The 23,166-nt window shown below is 40.3% G+C and overlaps 1 protein-coding gene across 6 annotated transcripts in view; it reads left to right on the top strand.

Moving 5' to 3' along the window:
- The window catches only part of WDTC1 (WD and tetratricopeptide repeats 1), a 61,893-nt gene that overhangs the window by 18,522 nt on the left and 20,205 nt on the right, over positions 1-23,166 (top strand). For 3 of the 6 annotated variants that reach the window (XM_045545831.1, XM_045545836.1, XM_045545833.1), the window contains exons 3-5: positions 1,266-1,349; positions 22,394-22,440; positions 22,869-22,989. In XM_045545831.1, the coding sequence (XP_045401787.1) occupies positions 1,266-1,349; positions 22,394-22,440; positions 22,869-22,989 (252 nt within the window). The remainder of the gene's footprint in view (positions 1-1,265; positions 1,350-22,393; positions 22,441-22,868; positions 22,990-23,166) is intronic. The other 3 variants (XM_045545837.1, XM_045545834.1, XM_045545835.1) reach the window with 1 other exon arrangement.

Below are 23,166 nucleotides of genomic sequence, written 5' to 3'. Positions count from 1 at the left end.
CCCTGATTAACTACCTGTAAGACTTTAGCCATTTTACCTCCCTGTGCCTCGGTTTTCTGTTGTTAAATAATGATGATGTCTGTCTGCCTACAGGCTGATCTTTTTTTTTTTATTTTTATTTTTTTGAGACAGAGTCTCGCTTTGTTGCCCAGGCTAAAGTGAGTACCATGGCGTCAGCCTAGCTCACAGCAACCTCAAACTCCTGGGCTCAAGCAATACTCCTGCCTCAGCCTCCCAAGTAGCTGGGACTACAGGCATGCGCCACCATGCCCAGCTAATGTTTTCTATATATATTTTTAGTTGGCCATATAATTTCTTTCTATTTTTAGTAGAGACGGGGTCTCGCTCTTGCTCAGGCTGGTCTCGAACTCCTGACCTCGAGCAATCCACCCGCCTCGGCCTCCCAGAGTGCTAGGATTACAGGTGTGAGCCACCGTGCCCAGCCCAGGCTGATCTTGAGAATGAAATTTGAATGAGCATGAGAAAGTTCTTTAAAAGGTTAAATGCTAAAAGAAATTTTTTTTGAGACAGGGTCTCTGGCTCTGTTACCCAGGCTAGAGTGCAGTGGCGTCATCACAGCTCACTGCAACCTTGAACTCCTGGGCTCAAGTGATCTTCCTGCGTTGGCCTCCCAAAGTGCTGGGATTATAGGCATGAGCCACCACACCCAGCCTAATCTAAAAATTTTTTTTAAATTAAGTGACATGAACATAAGCCACAGTTACCAATCAGAAGGATGGAGTGTGTGCCTCTACCTGAGCCATGGTGTACATTAGTCTGTATGTTTTGTATATTTTTTCCATGCATCCCTGAATCCTTTTAACTTTGTCCATTTGTGAGTGTTTTTGTGATTTCATTAAGATGGGTGGCCCTCAAGGACCTGGACCATTTCCTAGAGACACAGAATCAGGTTATTTTGTTCCTTTGTGTACAATATGTATCCTAACGATCATGCCCACCCTCTCCAACCTAAATATAGAAATATTCCATTTGTTGTTTCTAGTTTTTCTTCTTTCCTTTTTAAAAATTTTTTCCTTTTTTTTTTTTTAAAAAAAATCCAACAGTACAACTTAGTGTTTAATTGTATATTCTCTTCTATTATTCTTCAATCCCTGCCCAAGAATAATGCAAACTCCTGTAGGCCAATTCCTTGCTGCCCTTTCTAGCTCCTATGGTGCCCAGCACAGGGCTGGGTATATAATAGGCACATAGTAAAACATATTGAATTGAATCAATGAATTCATGAATATGTTTCTGTCCCCCAGGAGCGGGGTGCCCTGAGCTTTGAGCGGCGCTACCATGTCACTGACCCCTTTATCCGGCGGCTGGGCCTGGAAGCAGAGCTCCAGGTAAGAGATCCAATTTGCACTCTAGATGCAGATGGCCCGCTCTCCATTCTCTGCCTGCAGAGAATCCTCTTGGCATTATTCAAGGCATAAACAAGTGTTTCTCTGCAAGTCATACCTGAAGGTTACCTAATAGGCTGCTAAATCTGAGTAAAAGTCAGTGATTGACATGGTGACTTAGGAATGATTTTTTGGATATATTATTTGCTTTGCGCTTAGAGAAAGTTTGTTGAATTCCATACACTATTTTTACTATTGGCTTGGGCAGTAATGATTCTTACTTATGTATAGGAATTTAGAATTTACAAAGTATTTTCATATACACATGCACATAATATATACATGCACACACACACACATATACTTTCTCGTTTTAGCATGAAAGCAGTGCTTTGGGGATGTATATTGGGAACAGGTATTTAAAAACAACAGATTTAGAAAGGCCAAGCCCCTTGTCCAAGGTTGCCCTGTCCAGTCTGTGGAGGTACCAGGCCTTTGGTTCGGGAGTTCAGCTTTTTAATTGTGTCTGGCATAGAGACACTTCATAATGTTAGTTCCATTCTCTTTCCTGCTACAAGATAATGTTTTGAGTCCAGTTTTTAGCTGTCTTAACTTAGTGTTATCTGAATGTTGAGTAAGAATTCTCTTTGGTTCCTTCAGGTTAGTATTTATAAGTGATCATGTTGATCTAAGAAAAGGACTAGAAAGAAATTTATCAGACCAGGAATGGTGGCTCATACCTGTAATCCCAACACTTTGAAAGGCTGAGGCAGGAGGATTGCTTGAGGCCAGCAGTTTGAGTCCAACCTGGGCAACATAGCAAGACCCCATCTCTACAAAATAAAATAATTAGCCTGGTGTGGTGGTATGTGCCTGTAGTCCTAGCTACTTAGGAGGCTAAGAAGGGAGGATGGCTTGAGCCCAAGAGTTTGAGTTTACAGTGAGCTATGATCACACCACTGTGCTCCAGCCTGGGTGACAGAGTGAGACCCTGTCTCTAAAAAAAAATAAATAAATTTATTGAATATTAGTAGTGTTATCTTGCAATGATGAGATTACAGATGATTGTTACTGCTTTCTTTTAATTATAAACTTTTATCCATTATGAATATAACTACATTAATAATAATATGGAAAAGATTGGGAAAAAATCACTTCTTGATCCCACATTAACTTTTTTTTCTGATTATAGAAGTAATAAATATCATGGTAGAAAATATGGAATAGATAGAAAAATATAGGAAAGAAAACAAAATCACTTTTAATTCTAACACATAGAGATAAATATTGTTAATATTTGGAATACTACTTTGTGTGCTATAAAGCCAAATCTTAATAGACTGGACATTAGAGCTAGATAAATTTAGTTTCAAGACCTGTTTTCTACACTTACTAGCTATACAGCCTTGTGCAAGTTACCGCTAGTTTCCTGATACGTAATATGCAACAATGAGAATCATTGTGATGATTAAATGAGTAGATTTGTATGAAGCACTTAATACAGTGCCTGGCTTACAGTAAACTGGTTCAATAAGTAACAATTATGATTCTTAAGTCTTCTAGTTTTTTTCCATGCTTACATAAATTTTTTCTTCCAAAATTGGGCTAATATCATTTAGGCAGTTTGGTAAATGCTTTTATACTTTTATATCATGATTATTTTCCCATATTCATATCTCTAAAAATTCTTTGAAAGCATAATTTTTTTTTAGAGATGGTGTCTCAGGCCAGGTATGGTGGTTCACATCTATAATTCTAGCACTTTGGGAGGCTGAGGCAGGAGGATCACTTGAGCCCAGGAGTTTGAGGCTTCAGTGAGCTATGATTGTGCCACTGTACTCCAGCCTGAGTGACAGAGCGAGACCATCATCTCAAAAAAAAAAAAAAGAGAGAGAGAGAGATGGAGTCTAACTATGTTGCCCAAGACAGAGTGCGGTGACTAATCATTGGTGCAGTCATAGCACACTATATCCTCCTGGGCTCAAGCAGTCCTCCCACATCAGCCTCCCAATTAGCTGGGACTATAGGTGTGCACTACAGTATCAGGCACTGGCTCATAATTTTTGATATATTTTATTATTTATCCTTTTCCCTAGTTTCTTCCATATGGGATGGGGCATATTTTTTCCTTTGAGACATAACTTGAAGTACATCCCTTTAGTGCAGTAAGGGCTAGGGGAGAGTGAATTTTACCCCCAAGAGAACATTTGGCAGTATCTGAAGATAATTTTCAATGTTAGAAGTAGAAGGTTACTACTGGTAAATAGTGGGTAGAGGCCAGGGATGCTGCTAAACATCCTGCATTGCATAGTACAACAAAGAATGTGCAGCAAAGAATTATGCAGCTTCAAATACCTATAATCCCAAGATTGAGAAATCCTCCTCTAGTGGATGCTGGGTAGATGGTGAGTGCTGGCTGCCTGGCCTTCTCCTTTCAGCTGTGCCTTCTTTTAACCTAAGTATTGTCTCTGCCATCTCTTCCTGGTTGGATAACTTCATCCAGAATCGGTTTGGAAACTTCTTTAAACACAAAACTGGATTCCATCTTATTATTTCCCATGGTCTAAAACTCAAGTACAAAATGATGTTAAAGGGAACTGTTTGAATTTGCACTTTCCTAAAGGCCACCTTGGCCAGGACCTATAGAAGCAGTCATGGTATGAAGGAATGCACACAGATTTAGAGGTTAAAAAAAAAAAGATCCTAGTTTAAATCACAGCTCTACCACTTGTGAGACTTAGAGAAGTTAGAGCACATGAAAATAAGACTAGGAAAAAAATAGGCTTGAGAGAGAATCAGGAGTTGAATACATTAAATTTGAAACCCTGTTGGATAGTTTTGTGGTAATGCCAGGTAGGCAATTGACAGTACTAATTTGGGGAGACCTCTGGACTATAGGGAGAAATCTGGAGTCTTCAAATGTCCATGGAGCCTTAGAGAATAGGGTCCAGGACTTAGCTTTGAGGCACTCCAGCTTTCAGAGGTTAAACACAAGCTAACGAGATAACAAAGAGCAAGAAAGAGTAGTCAGTGAAGTATAAAGAAAAACAAAACCAGGAGAGGAGTGTAAAGGCCAAGTAATGAGAGTATTTCAAGAAAGAAGGAATGGGCAGTTGTATCCAATGCTTCTGAGAGGTTGAGGAAGATGAGGACAGGATAATGAGAGTGGTCTTGACCTGAGTCGTTTTATTGGAGTGTGATAACAAAAGCTAGATTGGAGGGGTTGAAGAATGAATGGGAGGTGAGGAAGTGGCAACAGCAAGTATAGACAACTTTTGAAAAACTTCTTTTTAACATAAAGGAAGTGAAGAAATGGGACAGTAGTCAGAGGAGAGATCTGTGGGATCAAAGAAGGGATTTGTAAGAATGGGAAGACATATTGGAGCAAGTTTGGGTGTTGATGAGAGAGGGACAGATTGTTAATACAGGAGACAGACAGAACAAGCGAAGGAGGAAAGTCCTGGGAAGGCTGGTGGGGAAATAGGAGTCAGAGTACAAGCAGAGGGCTTGGACTTTGATAGGAGGAAGAACATTTCTGTCATTGTTACAGAGTCCAGTGGAGTTTGGGAACAAGAGCGGGTATGGACAAGGACAAAAATCTGGAGAGTCATTGACATAGAGATAATTTATAGAAACAGTTCTCAAAATATGGTCTGCAGACCCCTGGGTAGCATTACAACCTTTTCAGGGGAATTTGTGAGGTCAGAACTACTTTCATAGTAATACTAAGGCATTATTTTAAAAAAATCCAAAATTAATTTATTTAAAAATTTGCAAAAAAAAAAACAGTAAAACTATTTTCATCTTAGCAGGAATCAAGGCAAGTAGCATCAAACTGTCTTTGACTTATTCACCCCATGGACTTGCAGTGACAACAACAACAAAAGCCAGTTTTACGTAAAATGCCCCGGATGTTAAGCAATAAAAGTTGTTAGTCTTATTAAATTCTAACCTTAAGTCTATATCTCTTTAGTATTCTGAAGGATGGGTTGGAAAGTACTCATGAAGTATTGCTGCTGCATACTGAAGTATGATGATTGTCTTGAGGAAAAGTAGTTATACAGTTGTTTGAGCTACAAGCTCAACTAGCCACTTTTTTCATGGACCATCATCTAAATTAATGGTTAGCAGACAAAAACTATGGTTATTCCAACTTCGATTTCGCAGACATTTTCTTGAAAATGAGTGGAGTGGGCTGTCTCTTAAAGAAAAACAACTGACAGTATTTGTTGCCAAGGATAAAATTTAAGTTTTTAAGCCAGAAAAAAAAAAGAATAAAAACTGATATTTGTTACCATGAGGTTGATAGCTTCCCAGTACTTTAAAATATTTTTTGATAAGATCTGTAGTAATATTAACAGATGTTAATATTACATGATGAAGGCCAGGTGCAGCAGCTCACACCTATAATCCCAGCACTTTGGGAGACTGAGATGGGAGGATTATTTGAGGCCAGGAGCTCAAGACCAGATTGGGCAACACAACAAGACCTCATCTCTACAAATAAATTTTTTAAAAAGTTAGCTGGGCATAGTGGCATGCGCCTGGAGTCCCAGCTACTTGGGAGGCTGAGGCAGGAAGATCGCTTAAGCCCAGAAGTTCAAGGCTGTAGTGAGCTGTGATGGTGCCACTGTACTTTAGCCTGGGTGACAGAGTGAGACCCTGTCTCTTAAAAAAAAAAAACGTACATATATATATATATATAGAGAGAGAGAGAGAGAATGATGAAATATGTTAATATTTGTAGGAGCTCATATCCAAAATTACTTGGATTTGACTCTTCCTGGCAAAGAAAAAAAAAAAAAAGAAATATGAGGCCGGGCGCGGTGGCTCACGCCTGTAATCCTAGCACTCTGGGAGGCCGAGGCGGGAGGATTGCTCAAGGTCAGGAGTTCGAGACCAGCCTGAGCAAGAGTGAGACCCTGTCTCTACTAAAAATAGAAAGAAATTAACTGGACAACTAAAAATATATAGAAAAATTTAGCCGGGCATGGTAGCACATGCCTGTAGTCCCAGGTACTCGGGAGGCTGAGGCAGGAGGATTGTTTGAGTCCAGGAGTTTGAGGTTGCTGTGAGCTAGGCTGATGCCACAGCACTCTAGCCCGGGCAACAGAGCAAGACTCTGTCTCAAAAAAAAAAAAAAAAAAAAAAAAAACTATTGCTAGTCCAGTTTTGGTGTAGTATCAAAGCAGGATATACACAATTATCTGAACAGGCTATTAAAATGCTCCTCCTTGTTCCAGCTACTTATCTTTGTGAGGCTATATTTTTTTCCAACCAAAAATAACATTACAGTGGGCTGAATACAAAAGCAGATGAGAACCCACTGGTCTTCTATCAAACTAGGCATTAAAGAGGTTTGCAGAAATATAGAACAAATCCATTCTTCTCATTAAATTCTTTCATCTTGGAAAATATATTATGTATCATTATGTTTAGTGAATTAATAATATGGAATATTTCAGTTTTATTTTCTAATATGGTGAATATCTATAGATATAACTCATATAAACATAAGCTCTTTGGGATTCTCAATAATTTTTAATAGCATAAAGGAGTCCTGAGACTAAAAAATTTGAGAACCACTGGTGTATAGAGCCATGCAATGGGATGACTGGATAATAGCACCTAGGGAGAAAGAAGGAGGAACAAGAAGAGGGCCTAGGACCAAGAACCAAGGTATTTCAACATTTAGAGATTACCTATTTCTCTTCCTCCTCTACCCACAGGAGATAGAAAGAATAGCCATAGAGGTGGGAAGAACATATTATCATGGAAGCCAAGGAGAAAGGAAAGTTCAACTGTATTGATTTTTACAATCTAACTCTCAAAAGGCCATCTTACTACTCTCTTTCCTGATTTGGAGTTGGAGGGGATACCTCTTTGTGACCCCCAAATAGTAATTAAAACACTAATGTGATCCATATGAACTTGGAAAAGTCCTTTAACTTCTAAAGGCCATTTTCTCATCTGTAAAATAATATCTCTTAGGCCTCTGGGGAGGAATAAATAAGTTAATTTATGTAAAGTACTTAGTGCCCAGTATATTGTAAAAGTCTATGGTGTATAACATTTGAACCATTAGCTGCTATTATTATTGTTGTCATTTATAGAAAACTCTTAAAAGTTTCCTAAGATGCCAGTCCTGCAATGCTGACTTGATGACATATCACTGTTGAAAACTCTACAGTCATTTCCTCCCCTTGTTTTATTTCCCATCATTGTCACATATGGACCTTGTGTTACTTAACAATAGTTGATCTTTGGCATTAAGAAGAAGGGATTAATGGGGGATGAGGATGGGATAAGAGAAGAAAAATCAATAATAAAAGCTCCTGCCTTTTGGTGGTTATTAATTGTGATGTTTTCTTTATGATGTAGGTAAAATATTTTTTCTGGACTTCTTAATTTTCTACTCTTTAGTTTTTTCTAAACTGAAAAAGAACTCTTATGACCTAGTGTTGAACCTAGTAGATGCTCAGTAAAAACCTATTGGTTTTGGTTGGCTTTTTTGATTTTCTGTATTAGAGTTAGCTTTCTTAACCTTATTCCTCTTCAGCCATGCTATTTCTCTAGTTTCCAGCTTAATAATCTGGCCTGATTTTTACTTTTTGACTTTATAGTTTATATATATATATATATATATATTTTTTTTTTTTTTTTTTTTTTTTTTTTTTGGAGACAGAGTCTCACTCTGTTGCCCAGGCTAGAGTGAGTGCCGTAGCATCAGCCTAGCTCACAGCAACCTCAAACTCCTGGGCTCAAGCAATCCTTCTGCCTCAGCCTCCCGAGTAGCTGGGACTACAGGCATGCGCCACCACTCCCGGCTAATTTTTTTTTCTATATAGATTTTTTAGCTGTCCAAATCATTTCTTTCTATTTTTAGTAGAGACGGGGTCTTGCTCTTCCTCAGGCTGCCCTCGAACTCCTGAGCTCAAACAATCTGTCCACCTCGGCCTCCCAGAGTGCTAGGATTACAGGCATGAGCCACCGTGCCCGGCCTATAGTTTATATTTTATGTCACTTTAAAATTCCGAGTTTAGCCAGTCTGATATTTGTTACCCTTCCTGTATACTGGTAGAATTTGTACCCACAGAGCTGTTTAAAAAGCATCCAAGTTAACTTGCATTACTTTATTTCTTAGATATTCTTTCTACTGTGTTCATATTATTAGTTCCCTCAAGACTCTGAAAATCTACTTTTCTAAGTTAATTGTCTTTCTTTTTCACAATTCTTTCCTAAAAGTTGATGTTTTCTGGTTTGCTATGACCAGTTTCCACCAACCTTTAGGTCTTTAATTATTTTGTTCCTAGTTCTTTCTTCCTAAGGAAGATCTGAATCAAGAAGTACATTGATCCCATTGCATTCCTCCGTCTTTTACATTAGGAAATTGCCCTTGGCACTCTCATATCTTGTCACTATCGATTCTTTCCTTCTTCCCTCTCTTCCCTCCCTGTCTTACCTCCCTTTCTCCCCTCCCTTTCTCCCTTCTCCCTTTCTCTCCTTCTCTCCTTCCCTTCGCCTCCCTTCCCCTCCCCTCTCTTTCCCTTCCCCTTCCAAGACAGAGTCCTGCTCTGTTGCCCAGGCTAGAGTGCAGTGGCATGATCATAGCTCACTGCAACCTCAAACTCCTGGCCTCAAACGGTCCTCCTGCCTCAGCCCCCTGAGTAGCTGGGACTACAGGCACACGCCACCATGCCTGGCTATTTTTTATTTTATTATTTTTTAGAGATGGGGTCTCACTGTGTTGCTCAGACTGGTTTCAAACTCCTGGGCTTAAGCGGCCCCTCCTGCTTCAGCCTCCCAAAGCACTGAGATTACAGACATGAGCCACTATGCCCAGCCTTCCTTCGTTCTTATATCAAACATAATGCTCAACAAATATTCTCTCCCCAACCCAATATGTCTATCACTATTCTGAGAAATTTCACAGATGAGTCCAACACAATGGGCCAGAGAGACCACAGCTCTGCTTCCAAGGCAATTTTAAATTAAAAAAGTAATGTACAAAGCAGTAAATATGTTAGGCTAACATGTGAGTGATGCAAGAGAATATAGAGAGTACTCAGTTCAAGAAAACAATTAGTCAAAGAATACAAGTAGAAGAGGGATGACAGATGAGGCTGGTGGGGTGAGGAAAGAATTGGTAGAGAAAGGGAAAGTTGCAGATAGAGGAAAGCAAGGAGATCATCCAGGGTGGGGGTTTTGTCAGTTGAATATTGCAAGAGAGTGATTGTTAGTAATGAAGCATCAATTCTTAGCTGGGGCTGGGTGTGGTGCCTCACGCCTGTAATCCTAGCACTCTGGGAGGCCGAGGCGGGTGGATCGCTCGAGGTCAGGAGTTCCAGACCAGCCTGAGCAAGAGCAAGACCCTGTCTCTACTAAAAGTAGAAAGACATTAGCTGGACAACTAAAAATATATATAGAAAAAATTAGCCGGGCATGGTGACGCATGCCTGTAGTCCCAGCTACTCGGGAGGCCGAGGCAGTAGGATTGCTTGAGCCCAGGAGTTTGAGGTTGCAGTGAGCTAGCCTGATGCCCTGGCACTCTAGCCCAGGCAACAGAGTGAGACTCTGTCTAAAAAAAAAAAAAATTCTTAGCTGGATAGAGAAGGAAATAACGACACAAGATAGCATATGAGGAGGGAGTGGAAGGGTTGGTTGACTGGACTTGGAGGTCTTTTTGAGAATGAAGAACCTTTAATACATGAGATAGGTAGCTAGCTAGATAGCTAAACACTCTGTTGTACTTTTTTCACTTACCAATATATCTTGGAAATCATCGTGTATCAATTCTTAGAGTCCTTCCTTATTTTGTACAGCTGTATAGCAGTACACCATTATGTACATGTAGCAAGATTTAGTCAATGAATTTCCCATGTATGGGCACTTAGAGTTATTTCTAATAGTTTGTAATTACAGCAATACCATAATAGATAACGCCGTGTGTATCTATTTTAGTATTGCTGGAGATACGTCTTCAGGGTAAAAAACCTAAAAGAGGGAATGCTGGTCAGAGGATAAATGTATATGTGGTTTTGTCAGATACTGCCAAATTTCCCACCATGGGAGTTGTACCATTTTGCCTTCCCACTAGCAGTGCATAAAAGTGCCTATTTCTCCATAACTCTCCAATAGACTGTGTGGTTATGCTTTTGAATTTTTCATCATTCTGACAGGTGAACATTATAGTTTTAAGTTATATTTCTCTTATGAATGAAGTTGAATATGTATTCCATATGTTGGAGGTCTATTTTATTTGTATAATGTGAAGTACTTCCTCATAGATAACAAAGGGAAAAATAGTAACATTATAGTGGAAAACCTGGTCACCTTTACTAAGACAAACAGACATCATATGCCACCTGATATTTTGCACTAAAGACACAAATTCACTGAGGTAGTGTTTCTGTCAAAATGCATTACCTAGATCTAATCATGAGGAAATTATCAGACAAATCCAAACTGAGAGACGTTTCTTCAGAACAGTTGATACATTCTTCAAAAATGTCAATGTCATAAAAAGCAAAGAAGAGCTGTGGAACTGTTCCAGATTAGAAGAAACTAAAGAGAAAATGACAACTAAATGCAGTACGTGTTCCTGGATTGGATTCTGGATTAGGAAAATAAAAAGGACATTTTTGGGACAGTTGGTGAAATTTGAATATGTACTATATATTATATAATAGTATTGTATCAGTGTTAAATTTTCTGATTTTGATAAACATGCTCTGGTTAAATAAAAGAATGACTATGTTCTTAGAAACATGCACTGAAGTAGTTAGGTATAAAGGGTTCTGAAGTCTGCAGCTTATTCTCAAATGGTTCAGGGAAAAAAGTACTCAGCATGTGTGTGTATGTGCGTACATGTGTATGTAGGTGTAAAGAAAAAGGAGAGGGACGGAACGCAAATGTAGCAATGATAATGAGTTAGGTGAAACATATATATATATATGAGTGTTCTTGTACTATTCTTACAACTTTTTTATATGTTTGAAATTGTTTCAAAATAGAAAGTTAAAAATGTTCATTAAGAAGTACAAAGAACTGTTGTAGTGGCAGCAACCAAGTAAGTGAGCCAGAAGGGAGGTTGAGATTAGAGAATTTAAATTTAACATTAATTAGGACTAATTTTAAGCTGTCCTGGTATTTAAGACCAAACCATTTTTCCATTTTCCTTGGACATCCTTGCCGAACATTCCATGTCCTCTTTTAGTTACATGTGCTAGCTCATCTCGGTGAGTTTTATTGTCATAATTGGACAGGTACCAAATATTCTGGGATTCCCTGCAGTTCTCACTTTTTTTGGATGGGGGATACTTGCTTTCATTTTTGGTCATATAACCGGGATCTTCCAAGTTCACCTTGGAAGTTGTGATCACACTTTGATCCTTCCTAGTTCATTCACTTGTGGGCTTTCTTGGCACAGTGTAAGACACATGGGAGAGAAAGGAGAGGAAAGGAATCTCACTTTACAAATAAGAGTAAAACTGAGTGTTTCTAAGGTCAGATAAGTGGTAGACATAAGATTAATAAGATTTATATCAGGCCTGTCTGGCTCCAGAGTTCATATTTTTTCCACCTCAAATGTGTGTCTGCCTTTACAAAGGGCTTAGTAAATAGTTCTTGTCTTGTGGGTTATTCTCTTACCTTATTAGTTTTCCTAATATTATTCTTAAACAAGTTGCAAATATTATATATCTCACTTTCACAATCTGGCCTGATTGCTTTTTCTATTTTGTTTCTTGTATAATTTGAGCATAAATTCAAATTACAAATTCAGGGAAACAAGTTATATCAAACTATTAATAGATTTCCTTTTTGAATAGAATTGGTGTACCAGAGCCATTCCATAGGTACAGTATAACCTGATTCTAACAAAGACTTGTCAGTTTTTTTTTGTTGTTTTTTTTTTGAGACACAGTCTCACTCTGTTGCCCGGGCTAGAGTGCTGTGGCATCAGCGTAGCTCACAGCAACCTCAAACTCCTGGGCTTAAGCGATCCTACTGCCTCAGCCTCCTGAGTAGCTGGGACTACAGGCATACAGCACCATGCCTGGCTAATTTTTTCTGTATATATTTTTAGTTGTCCAGATAATTTCTTTCTATTTTTTAGTAGAGACAGGGGTCTCGCTCTTGCTCAGGCTGGTCTCGAACTCCTGACCTCAAGCGATCCTCCCACCTTGGCCTGCCAGAGTACTAGGATTACAGGCGTGAGCCATCTCGCCCAGCCTACTTGTCAGTTTTTTTACAATACATTTTAAAGAAGTAAAATAGATACCAAGTTCACTAAATAGGTCCTGTTCAAAGAGAAAGATAGAGGGAGATCTGACTTTGTGAGAGTCTGTTTGTGCGGACTGCCTTTTAGATCAGAGGTCTTCAAATTATGGCCTGTTTGTTTTTTTATTTTAGTTAGGTGTACAGTTCAATGGTTTTTAAGTATATTCACAAAGTTGTACAATCATCACTGCTATCTAATTCCAGAACATTTTCATCACCCAAAAAGGAACTTTTTACCCATATTAGCAGTCTCTCCCCATCTCCCAACCCAGCAACCACTAATCTACTTTATGTCCCTATGGATTTTCCTATTCTAGACATTTCATATAAATAGTATCATAAAATATGTGGCTTTTTGCATCTGGATTCTTTCATTTAGCATAATGTTTCAAGGTTCATCCAGGTTGTAAGCATGAATCAATACGTTATTCCTTTTTGTGGCTGAAGAGCATTCTGTTGTCTATCCATTCATCAGGAGGTGGACATTTTTTGGCTATTATGAATAATGCTGCTGTCAACGTTCATGTACAAGTTTTTGTGTGGACATATAATTTTAGTTCTCTTGGATGTATACCTAAAGGTGGAATTGCTGGGTCATATGGTAACTCAATGTTTAACTTTTTTAGGAATTGCCAAACCATTTTCCAAAGCAGCATCACCATTTTATATTCCCAGCAGAAACGCAGGAGGGTTCCAATTTCTCAATATTCTTGTCAACACTTTTTATTATCCATATTTTTGGTTATAACCATGCTAGTGGTTGTGAAGTGGTATCTCATCATGGTTTTGATTTTTATTTCCCTAACAACTAATGGTGTTGAACATCTTTTCATGTGCCTATTGGCCATATTTGTGTATTTTCTTTGGAGAAATGTCTATTTAGGTCCTTTGCTCATTTTTAATTGGGTTGTCTTTTTATTATTGAGTTATAAGAGTTCTTTATATATATGTGATTTGAAGTTTTTTTCTCTGACTCTGGGTTGTCTTTTCACTTTCTTGGTAGTGCCTTAACAAAAAAGTATTAATTTTTATGAAGTCCAGCTTATCTATTTTTTCATTTGTTGCTTGTGCTTTTGGTGTTTTGTCTAAGAAACCATTGCCTAATCCAAGGCCACAAAGATTTACATCTATGTTTTCTTCTAAGAGTTTTATAGTTTTACATGTTATATGTAGGTGTTTGATCCATTCTATATTATTATGTATGGTGTGAGGAGGACATCCAGTTGTCTCAGTACCATTTGTTAAAAAGACTATTCTTTCCCCCATTTAATTGTCCTGACACTGGTTGTTGGAAATCGGTTGACCATAAATGTAAGGATTTATTTATGAATTCTCAACTCTATTCCGTTGATCTAAATGTTTATTGTTTTGACAGTACCACACTGTTTTGATTGATGTAGCTTTGGAGTAAGTTATGAAATTAAGAAGTGTGAGTCTTTAGGGGCCAGGCATGGTGGCTCACGCCTGTAATCCTAGCACTTTGGGAGGCTGAGGTGGAAGGATTGCTTGAGGCGAGGAGTTCAAGACCAGCCTGAGCAAGAGGGAGACTCTGTTTCTAAAAACAGAAAAATTAGCCAGGCGTGGTTGTGTGCCTGTAGGCTTAGCTACTCAGTAGGCTGAGGCAAGAGGATGGATTGAGCCCAGGAGTTCCAAGTTGCAGTGAGCTATGATGAGGCCACTGCACTCTATATTGGGTAATAGAGCAAGACCCTGTCTCAAGGAAAAAGAAATGTGAGTCTTCCAACTCTGTTCTATTGACTGATCGATTGGACACAGAGTCTCCCTCTTTTGCCCTGGCTAGAGTGCTGTGGTATCAGCCTAGCTCACAGCAACCTCAAACTCCTGGACTTAAGCAATCCTTCTGCCTCAACCTCCCAAGTAGCTGGGACTACATGCATGTGCCACCATGCCCGACTAATTTTTTCTATATATTTTTAGTTGGCCAGATAATTTCTTTCTATTTTTTTAGTAGAGACGGGGTCTCGCTCTTGCTCAGTCTGGTCTCGAACTCCTGACCTCGATTGATCCTCCCCCCTCAGCCTCCCAGAGTGCTACCAATTCTGTTCTTTTTCAAGATTGTTTTGGCTGTTCTGGGTCCCTGGCATTTACATGAGTTTTAGGTTCACATCTATTGCCACCTGTTTTTTTGTTTGTTTTGGTTTTTGGGTTGTTGTTTTTTTGTTTTTATTGAGATGGTGTTTTACTTCCGTTGTCTGGGCTGGAGTGCAGTGGTGTCATCATAGCTTACTGCAACCTCCATCTCCTGGGCTCAAGTGATCCTTCTGGCTCAGCCTCCCAAGTAGCTAGGATTACAGGCACAGGCCACCACAGCTGACTCATTTTTAAATTTTTTTGTAGAAATGGGGTCTCACTATGTTGCTCAGACTGGTCTGAAACTCTCGGCTTCAAGCAATCCTCCTGCTTTAGCTTCCCAAAGTGCTAGGATTACAGGCGTGAGCCACCACACCTGACTGCCACTTGTTTTTATAAATAGTTTTATTGGAACACAGCATACTCAATTCATTTATGTATTTCCTGTCTGCTTTAGTTATTCAACAGCAGAATTGAGTAGCTGTAACAGAGAACATATGACCTGCAAAGCCTAAAATGTTTACTTTCTGGTCTTTTATAGGAAAGGTTACCCATCTCTACTTTAGATGATGGAGTAAACTCATGCTTTGAAGAATCAGAGGGCAGAGCTAGAAGCTATTCATTAATTCATATGTATGTTCAAGCAAATATTGTGTGCCTACTATATGCTAAGAATGTTCTGGACACTGGGAAAAGAATATAGCAGTGAATAAGGTCACCACAGTTTCTGGCCTCATGAGGCTTCTTGCTATGTCCTTTAAGACACCCTTAGAATCTGCTCATCTCCCTAGCCCATCTTGCTTATCTTTCTCGGTCCCCTTCGTCACCATGCTCTACCCACAGTGGCCTTCACTCTGTTTTTTCAGCATATCAAGCCTGTTCTACCTTTGTATTTGTTCTTCGCTATGCCTGGAATGCTTTTTCGTCAGATCTTTGTGTAACTTGCTCCTTTTCAGCATTAAAATTTCACCTCAAGTATCACTTCCTCAGAGAGGCTTTCCCTGGGCTGGGCATGGTGGCTCACACCAGTAATCCTAGCACTGTGGGAGGGCAAGGTGGGAAGATCGCTTGAGGTCAGGAGTTCGAGCCAGGCCTGAGTAAGAATGAGACCCCCATCTCTACTAAAAATAGAAAGAAATTAGGCAGACAACTAAAAATAGAAAAAATTAGTGGGGCACATGCCTGTAGTCCCAGCTACTCGGGAGGCTGAGGCAGGAGGACCACTTGAGCTGGAGTTTGAGGTTACTGTGAGCTAGGCTGACACCATGGCACTCTAGCCCCGGTGACAGAGCAAGACTCTGTCTCTAAAAAAAAAAAAAAAAGTGTGTATGATCAGTCTCACTTGGATGGAGTTAAGAAGTTAAGAGAGGGCACTGACATGTAGCTATGCAAACTGGATCACAGACCTTGTCTCCAAGTCAGAAAATGTTCTCAAAGATCCTTTAAGCTTGTTCCTAAAGCCACATGTTCCTGTCTTCTTCTGGATTTGTTTGGTGTCTCTCTCCTTTTACTATTATGGCAGAACTTTGTTTCATGTTACCATGAACACAGACCTGTCTATGTTTATCCTGTTCTTTATTCTCTTTTCTCCCAGTACCTTATACATAATGAGTACTGAATAATTTGGTCAGGACTTGGGGTAGCAATTTAATAGCTAGCTACAGAAATAACCCTTTTGACAAAGTAGGCAAATAGGAAGGAATCCATTTGTTCAAGGTATGTACCCTTTGTAAGCATCACAGCTATTGTGAAAGGGTCTTTGAGAGGGAGATCTGGAAGGAATACAGATAGGTTGGTGAGAGAGAGTATCTGAGGACTAGTTCCAGGGACAGGAGCCATCATTACCAAAGTGTGCTTTCTTGTCAAGTTGATATTATTGTCATCTCCATTTACTTATGAAAAATCTGTGGCTTTGGGAATCTTAACTGACTGCCTGTGCAGCTAGGATGAGGCCAAGCCAGAGTTGAACCCAGACAGCTCTTTCGCTTTACAATTCTGCCTCTCACTAACCAGCTTCATTCAGATCCTCAGCTTCCTGTTATAAAATATTAAATATAAATTTGGACAAAAGGGTCTCTGGTCCTTTTGGTTATACCATGATAAATACTGATTTGTAGATTTACCTAGTTCTTTGCTTTTCTTATTCCTTTAATGCAGTAGGTTCCATATTTTCCCCCCAGCAGGAATGACATTTATTATTTTTCCCTTGTGGGCCCCCCATTTTGGTAGATTATTTTGTACTAAATTGTATTTATTGATAGTTTCCCATTTTAAAACACTTTTCCACAGCATGACTGCTCATCAGAGCTTCCTGTGCAGCATGGGTTGCAACACAGATTTTATATATTTCAATCAAATGCAAAACACCATAGCATTGGGCCTAGTCTGGGCTTCCTGGTCACCTGTAAATGTTCTTTTCCTGTTGAACTTTTAAAATAGATCAATGCACCAAAATCAGAGCACCTAAGTGTAATAACACTGAGGGAGAAGTGAATAAATATGGTTTAATCTTTGGATGAATATTCTATAGCCATTTGAAGTGATGCTTATGAGGAGACATAACAACATAGAGGAAAGCTAGTGTTATAGATTTGGAGAAGAGGGGCAGAAAACAAAAACCTCACCAGCTCTGTGAGGACAGGCAGTATGTCTGTCTGACTCAGTCATGTCTCCCTGAGTCCAGTACAGTGGGCCCATCGTAGCTCCCTAAAGTACAGTGGCATTATCATAGCTCACTGCAACCTCAAAGTCCTGGGCTCAAGCAATCCTCCTGCCTCAGCCTCCCAGAGTGCTAAGATTATAGGCACAACCTACCACACCTGCTCTTATCTTTTTAATACACGTGGGGTAAGGGTGGCATTTGAGGTAGTCCAGCATAGCCAAAAAAATACTTTGTAGTCAGATGGACCTGGGTTCTCATCTGGGTTCTGGTGTTTACAATTTGTGTGACCTTGGGTAATTTATTTAATATCTCCAAGACTTGGTGCTTACCTGTAAAATGGAAATGATAATGAGATCGTGTATATAATATCTAGTATTCTACCTAGGCAATGTCATACCATGGTGGGGACAGTAGTACAGCCTGTAAGGGAGTGCATAGTTTATATAAGGCCTTTTAAAGCAGTAATCAAACCATTAGAAGTCCGTTGACTTTTATCATCATTATGTACCTACAATTCTTAGCAATGTAATAAAATACTTTTCCCTGCCTCCTCTTCCTCCTGAACACCATGCTACCTAGCACAGTCTAGGGACTTATAATGAATAGTAATTATAATCAATATTTAATAAAGTTAAGTAGGAACTGAGGGTTAGGTTGTAATTTGGAACTTCAGTGAGATTTGGTATTTTTATGGCAGGTTCTTTTCCTGTATACTTCCTGTTTCCTCCAGTTCCCTGGTGTGCAAGGCTCACCCTAGGTAGAAATGTTTGCATCTCTAAACAGCCCCTCCTCTCAATTCCTTAAAAGTTTTTTTCTCTTCCTCTTCTTTTTTTTTTTTTTTTACCACTGTTTATGTCATAAACTCAGTTTGTTTCATTGTATTCTTCAAGATGATTATAGATTGTTTACCTAAAACCAAGCCAACCTTATTTATCACAGCCAAAATAACTCCTCATAAACACTCTGTTTCTTGTAAAGTAGGTTCCCAAATGTGTGTTCTAATTTTTTAAGCTCTTTATTAATATTTTTATCATGGTTACTTTGCATTTTTTTAGAATCTTGCCTGAACCTTCTTTCTATACTTTCTCCAACTTACCTGCCTCTGGAGCTATTAATATTTTTTACCATGTAAAAATGAATCATAAGTATCATATTTGTCTACTGTGGACCCTGTCTTCTGTACTTTGGATGGGTTCCTAATTTGAAGACAAATACATTCAAAAGCATGAATGCATTTCTCAGATAGTACTTGAGAGCCTGGGCTCTTGAGTTAAAATCCTGCATCCTGTCACTATTAGCTGTGCCACATCAGGCAGATTACCTAACCTCTCTGGGCATTGTTTTTCTTATTCATGAAATGAGTAATGATACCTGTCTCTTAAAGATGATTATGGACGTAGAGTGCTATATTAGTTTCCTTTTGCTGCCATAACAAATTATCACACAACACAAATTTATTATCTTACAGTTCTGCAGATCAGAAGTTTGGTAAAGGTCTCACCAGGCTAAAATCAAGGTGTTGTCAGGTGCACGTTCCTTCTGGAGGCTTTAGAGTAGAATCCATTTGCTAGCTATTCCCAGCTTCTAGAGGCTGCTGCGTTTCTTGGCTCCTGGCACCCGTCCTCCGTCTTCAAAGCCAGCAGCAGCAGGTCCAGTCCCTTTCATACCTCCATCTTTTCAGTTCTTGGCAGCCGGGAAAGGTTCTCCAATTTTAAGGATTCATGTAATTAGATTGGGCCTACCTGGATAATCTAGGATAATCTCCCCATTTCAAAGTCCTTAACCTTAATCACATCTGCAAAGTTCCTTTTGCCACCTAAAATAACATATTCACAGGTTTCCGAGGATTAGGACACAGACATCTGTAGGGGGCCATTATTCTGCCTACCACAAGTGCTCAGCTTAACTCTATGCCTAGCTCTTTTTAAGCCCTCAGTAAGTGGCAGTCATTCAAGGTCCTTGGTATTCTGCAAGATTTGAAGCTGAAGGTGTGACCCCCTGGCACAAGTCATTTACAGCCTGGTGGGAAAATGAGAGGACTAAGGACAAAAATGATTCTGACCCAGAAAGAGTGACTAACGACATGTGTGAGGTTTCAACCAAGTGCCATGGGAAGGCAAGAGAACTTAGGTTAGCAAGTGATCAGGCTGGTTTGAACAGAGTATGTCAGTAATGTATTTAAGTGGAGAACCTGGGAAGAAATGAGTTTCACCCCAGATGAGAATCTGTACAGGACAAGGGGTAAAGAGGGAAGGAGGCCAGTGTGGTGGTGTGCACCTGTAGTCCCAGCTGCTTGGGAGGCTGAGGAAGGAGGATCACTTGAGCCCAGGAGTTCAAGGCTGCAGTGAGCTGTGATCGTGCCACTGCACACCAGCCTGGGTGACAGAGCAAAAACCTGTCTCTTAAATAAATAAATAAAAGTAAAATAAATAAAAAAGAAGGAAGGAAAAGGCAGAGTTAAAGCATTTTCTGACTAGACAGTTGGGAGAGTAAATGTGTTCATATCTCTCAATTCTTCCACTGGTCCTATTGGACTCATTTATTCACTTTTTTTTTTTTTTTTTTTGAGACAGAGTCTCACTTTGTTGCCCAGGCTAGAGTGAGTGCCGTGGCGTCAGCCTAGCTCACAGCAACCTCAAACTCCTGGGCTTAAGCGATCCTACTGCCTCAGCCTCCCGAGTAGCTGGGACTACAGGCATGCACCACCATGCCCAGCTAATTTTTTCTATATATATATTTTTAGTTGTCCAGATAATTTATTTCTATTTTTAGTAGAGACGGGGGTCTCGCTCAGGCTGGTCTCGAACTCCTGACCTCGAGTGATCCACCCGCCTCGGCCTCCCAGAGGGCTAGGATTACAGGCGTGAGCCACCGCGCCCGGCCTATTTTTTTATTTTTATTTTTTTTTTTGAGACAGAGTCTCACTCTGTTGCCGGGCTAGAGTGCTGTGGCGTCAGCCTAGCTCACAGCAACCTCAAACTCCTGGGCTTAAGCAATCCTTCTGCCTCAGCCTCCTGAGTAGCTGGGACTACAGGCATGCACCACCATGCCCGGCTAATTTTTTTCTCTACATATTTTTAGTTGTCCAGGTAATTTCTTTCCTCTTTTAGTAGAGACAGGGTCTTGCTCTTGCTCAGGCTGGTCTCGAACTCCTGACCTTGAGCGATCCTCGCGCCTCGGCCTCCCAGAGTGCTAGGATTACAGGCATGGGCCACCACGCATTTATTCACTTAAGCAACAGATATATGCCAGGCACTGTAACTGGCCTTTAGGATGCAATTAATATAACCCACAAAGCCTGCTTTCAAACAGCCAAGTCAACACAGTGCCATGATGCAGCATGACAGTAGAGGCACACAGGCAGGACGTGCCTCCCTCCCAAATCTACAAGAGAGAGAAGGCATCTTGAAGGAAGTACCTGTCACCTGAGACCTGAAGAATGAGTTGGAGTTTGTTGATTAGGGTGCTTTGGCTCACAAATAACACCCCAACTCAGATTGCCTTAACTGATAATGAAATGATTGGCTCACTTAACTGGAAGTGCAGGAGTAGGGTAGGTGTCCAAGTTGGTTACTCTGGTCACTGTGGCTCCATTTTTCTATGATTGCCTTAGCTGGGTTCTCCTCTGTGTGTTGATTTCAGGATGGCTTCCCTCGTGATGGCAAATGAGTACAGCAATTCTAGGTGGCACTTCAGTACACCCAGGCTCCTGAGGAAGAAAGGCTTCTCTTCCATAGACTCTCTCCTAAGAATGAGAAAACTCCTTTTCTAGGATCTGCCAGCAACTGTTCCCCCTTGCATCTGATTGGGGTTACAGGCTCATTTCTGAGCCAATCCCTGTGGCCAAGTGAATGCCACATCCTATTTGGTTTAGGCCTAAGTTCCTGAACCTGAACCTGTCATTGTGGCAAGGACAGTGGACTTATGCTTCCTGAAACACATGGTCTGATTTGGAGCAGGGAGATAATTAAATATAAATCAAGGCACTGTTAGGAATGAGGGAGGGTGAAGGAACAGAAAGAACAGTATGTAGGAATGCCTAGTGACCGATTCTCTCCTTCTGTCATGTAAGACTTGTTTCTGCTCCTTCAAACCTTCTGCTTATTCATGGATCCTGTGTCCTCATAACTCTAGCTTTGCTGTTATTTCTCTCCATGTGTGCTTTATACTTCAGCTCTGCCACTAACTGCCTCAGTCTCTTCATGTTTCTAGATTCAAATCCCCAGAATCAAGACTGTGGCTCACTTTACCTTACTAACCCAGGCTCCACCTACTTGAAGCAAGCTCCAGAAGACCCAGGGACTTTGTTTTGTATACTGCTGTACCCTCAGCATCTGAACAATACCTAGCAATGCAGTAGGTGCTTGATAAATAGAAACTGAATGAATGAAAGATTAGCCTTCTAGTTAATTAACTAATTGGTTGCCCTTGGGTCAGATGCTCTCTGGGCAAATTTTCTGTGGTGGAGGGGATGTCCCTTGAAGGGACTGTTGCCTTATCCCTTATGGTGATAAAAGCAGAAATTTGTTTAGATCTTACTTCTACTACTTTTTTTTTTCTTTTTTTGGAGATAGGGTCTTGCTGTGTCACCCAGGCTAGAATGCAGGGTGTGATCATAGCTCACTCACTGCAACTTCAAACTCTTGGGGTCAAGTGATCCTCCTGCCTCAGCCTCCCAAAGTGCTGGGCTTATAGGCATTAGCCACCGCACCCAGCCCACTTCTACTGCTTTCTACTGTCTGAACTTCGGTTTACTTTTCTGCAAAATGGGATCAGTGAAACCTACCCTTTATGGTTTAGAGGTGCCCAGTATCAAGTGAGATCATGAATATGAAAGGGCTTTACATCTTGTAAGATGCTAATCAGAGTAAGTCAATTCTGGCTACTTACAAGTACCCGGAAAACACTGAAAATGGGAAGGCTGGCTTACCTGTTCAGTTCTACTTCTCTGTTGAGTTTCCCAGGAGAACCTCTAACCAGCTCTCTTCTTGTCCCTTTCAATTTGCTCCCCCAGGGTCACTCAGGATGTGTCAACTGTCTGGAGTGGAATGAGAAAGGAGAGTAAGTATGAGCCACAGCACGTGGAGAAGGGAGTGAGGAGGCTGGGAGAAGGAGGTTCCTTCCTTAGTGGATATAAGGAAAAGAGTGGACCCAAGTGAAAAAAGACCATTACTCTCTGCTGTTCTTAAGCTTGGCCCATAATTATTAATACATGGTTAAACAATTAATCCCAGATATATAGAATGTTGGATGACCATCCAAACCCTGTTTTCTTTTTTAATAAGCCAGTGTGTTCAAGGAATAATGGGAAATCCTCCAAACAAAACAGAAGAGAATCAACTAATGTTTATAAGATAACCTTAAATTGTGTGACATCCACTGTTCTTCAAATTCTGTATGGCCTAACTCCTTATAAACTGGAAACGTGGAATGAGGGAAGGGGACCTGGGAACTTGAATAAAGGTCAGAATCCCTTGCTCTGCTTGCAGCTTGCTGGCCTCTGGTTCTGACGACCAGCACACAATTGTGTGGGACCCGCTGCACCACAAGAAGCTGCTCTCCATGCACACGGGACACACTGCAAATATCTTCTCTGTCAAGGTGAGCAGGGTAAGCCCAGAGCAAGTCAAAGAGGTGAATGGGCTATGGGCATGGTCGTGTTGGCTTTTGTATGTCCTGTGTAACTGCTGGGATCACAGGCACCCTTGTAATCTAGCATCTGATGGTGATTCCTAAAACTCCATGTCTTTTCCATGCCCTTCTTCCTCTCTTAGAGCCGAGAGACCA

The sequence above is a fragment of the Lemur catta genome, chromosome 3 (genome assembly GCF_020740605.2).
Source record: "Lemur catta isolate mLemCat1 chromosome 3, mLemCat1.pri, whole genome shotgun sequence".
In the NCBI taxonomy this organism is placed as follows: domain Eukaryota; kingdom Metazoa; phylum Chordata; class Mammalia; order Primates; family Lemuridae; genus Lemur; species Lemur catta.
Note: the sequence above shows the minus strand (reverse complement) of the source record. Positions and strands in the feature narration are given on the sequence as shown.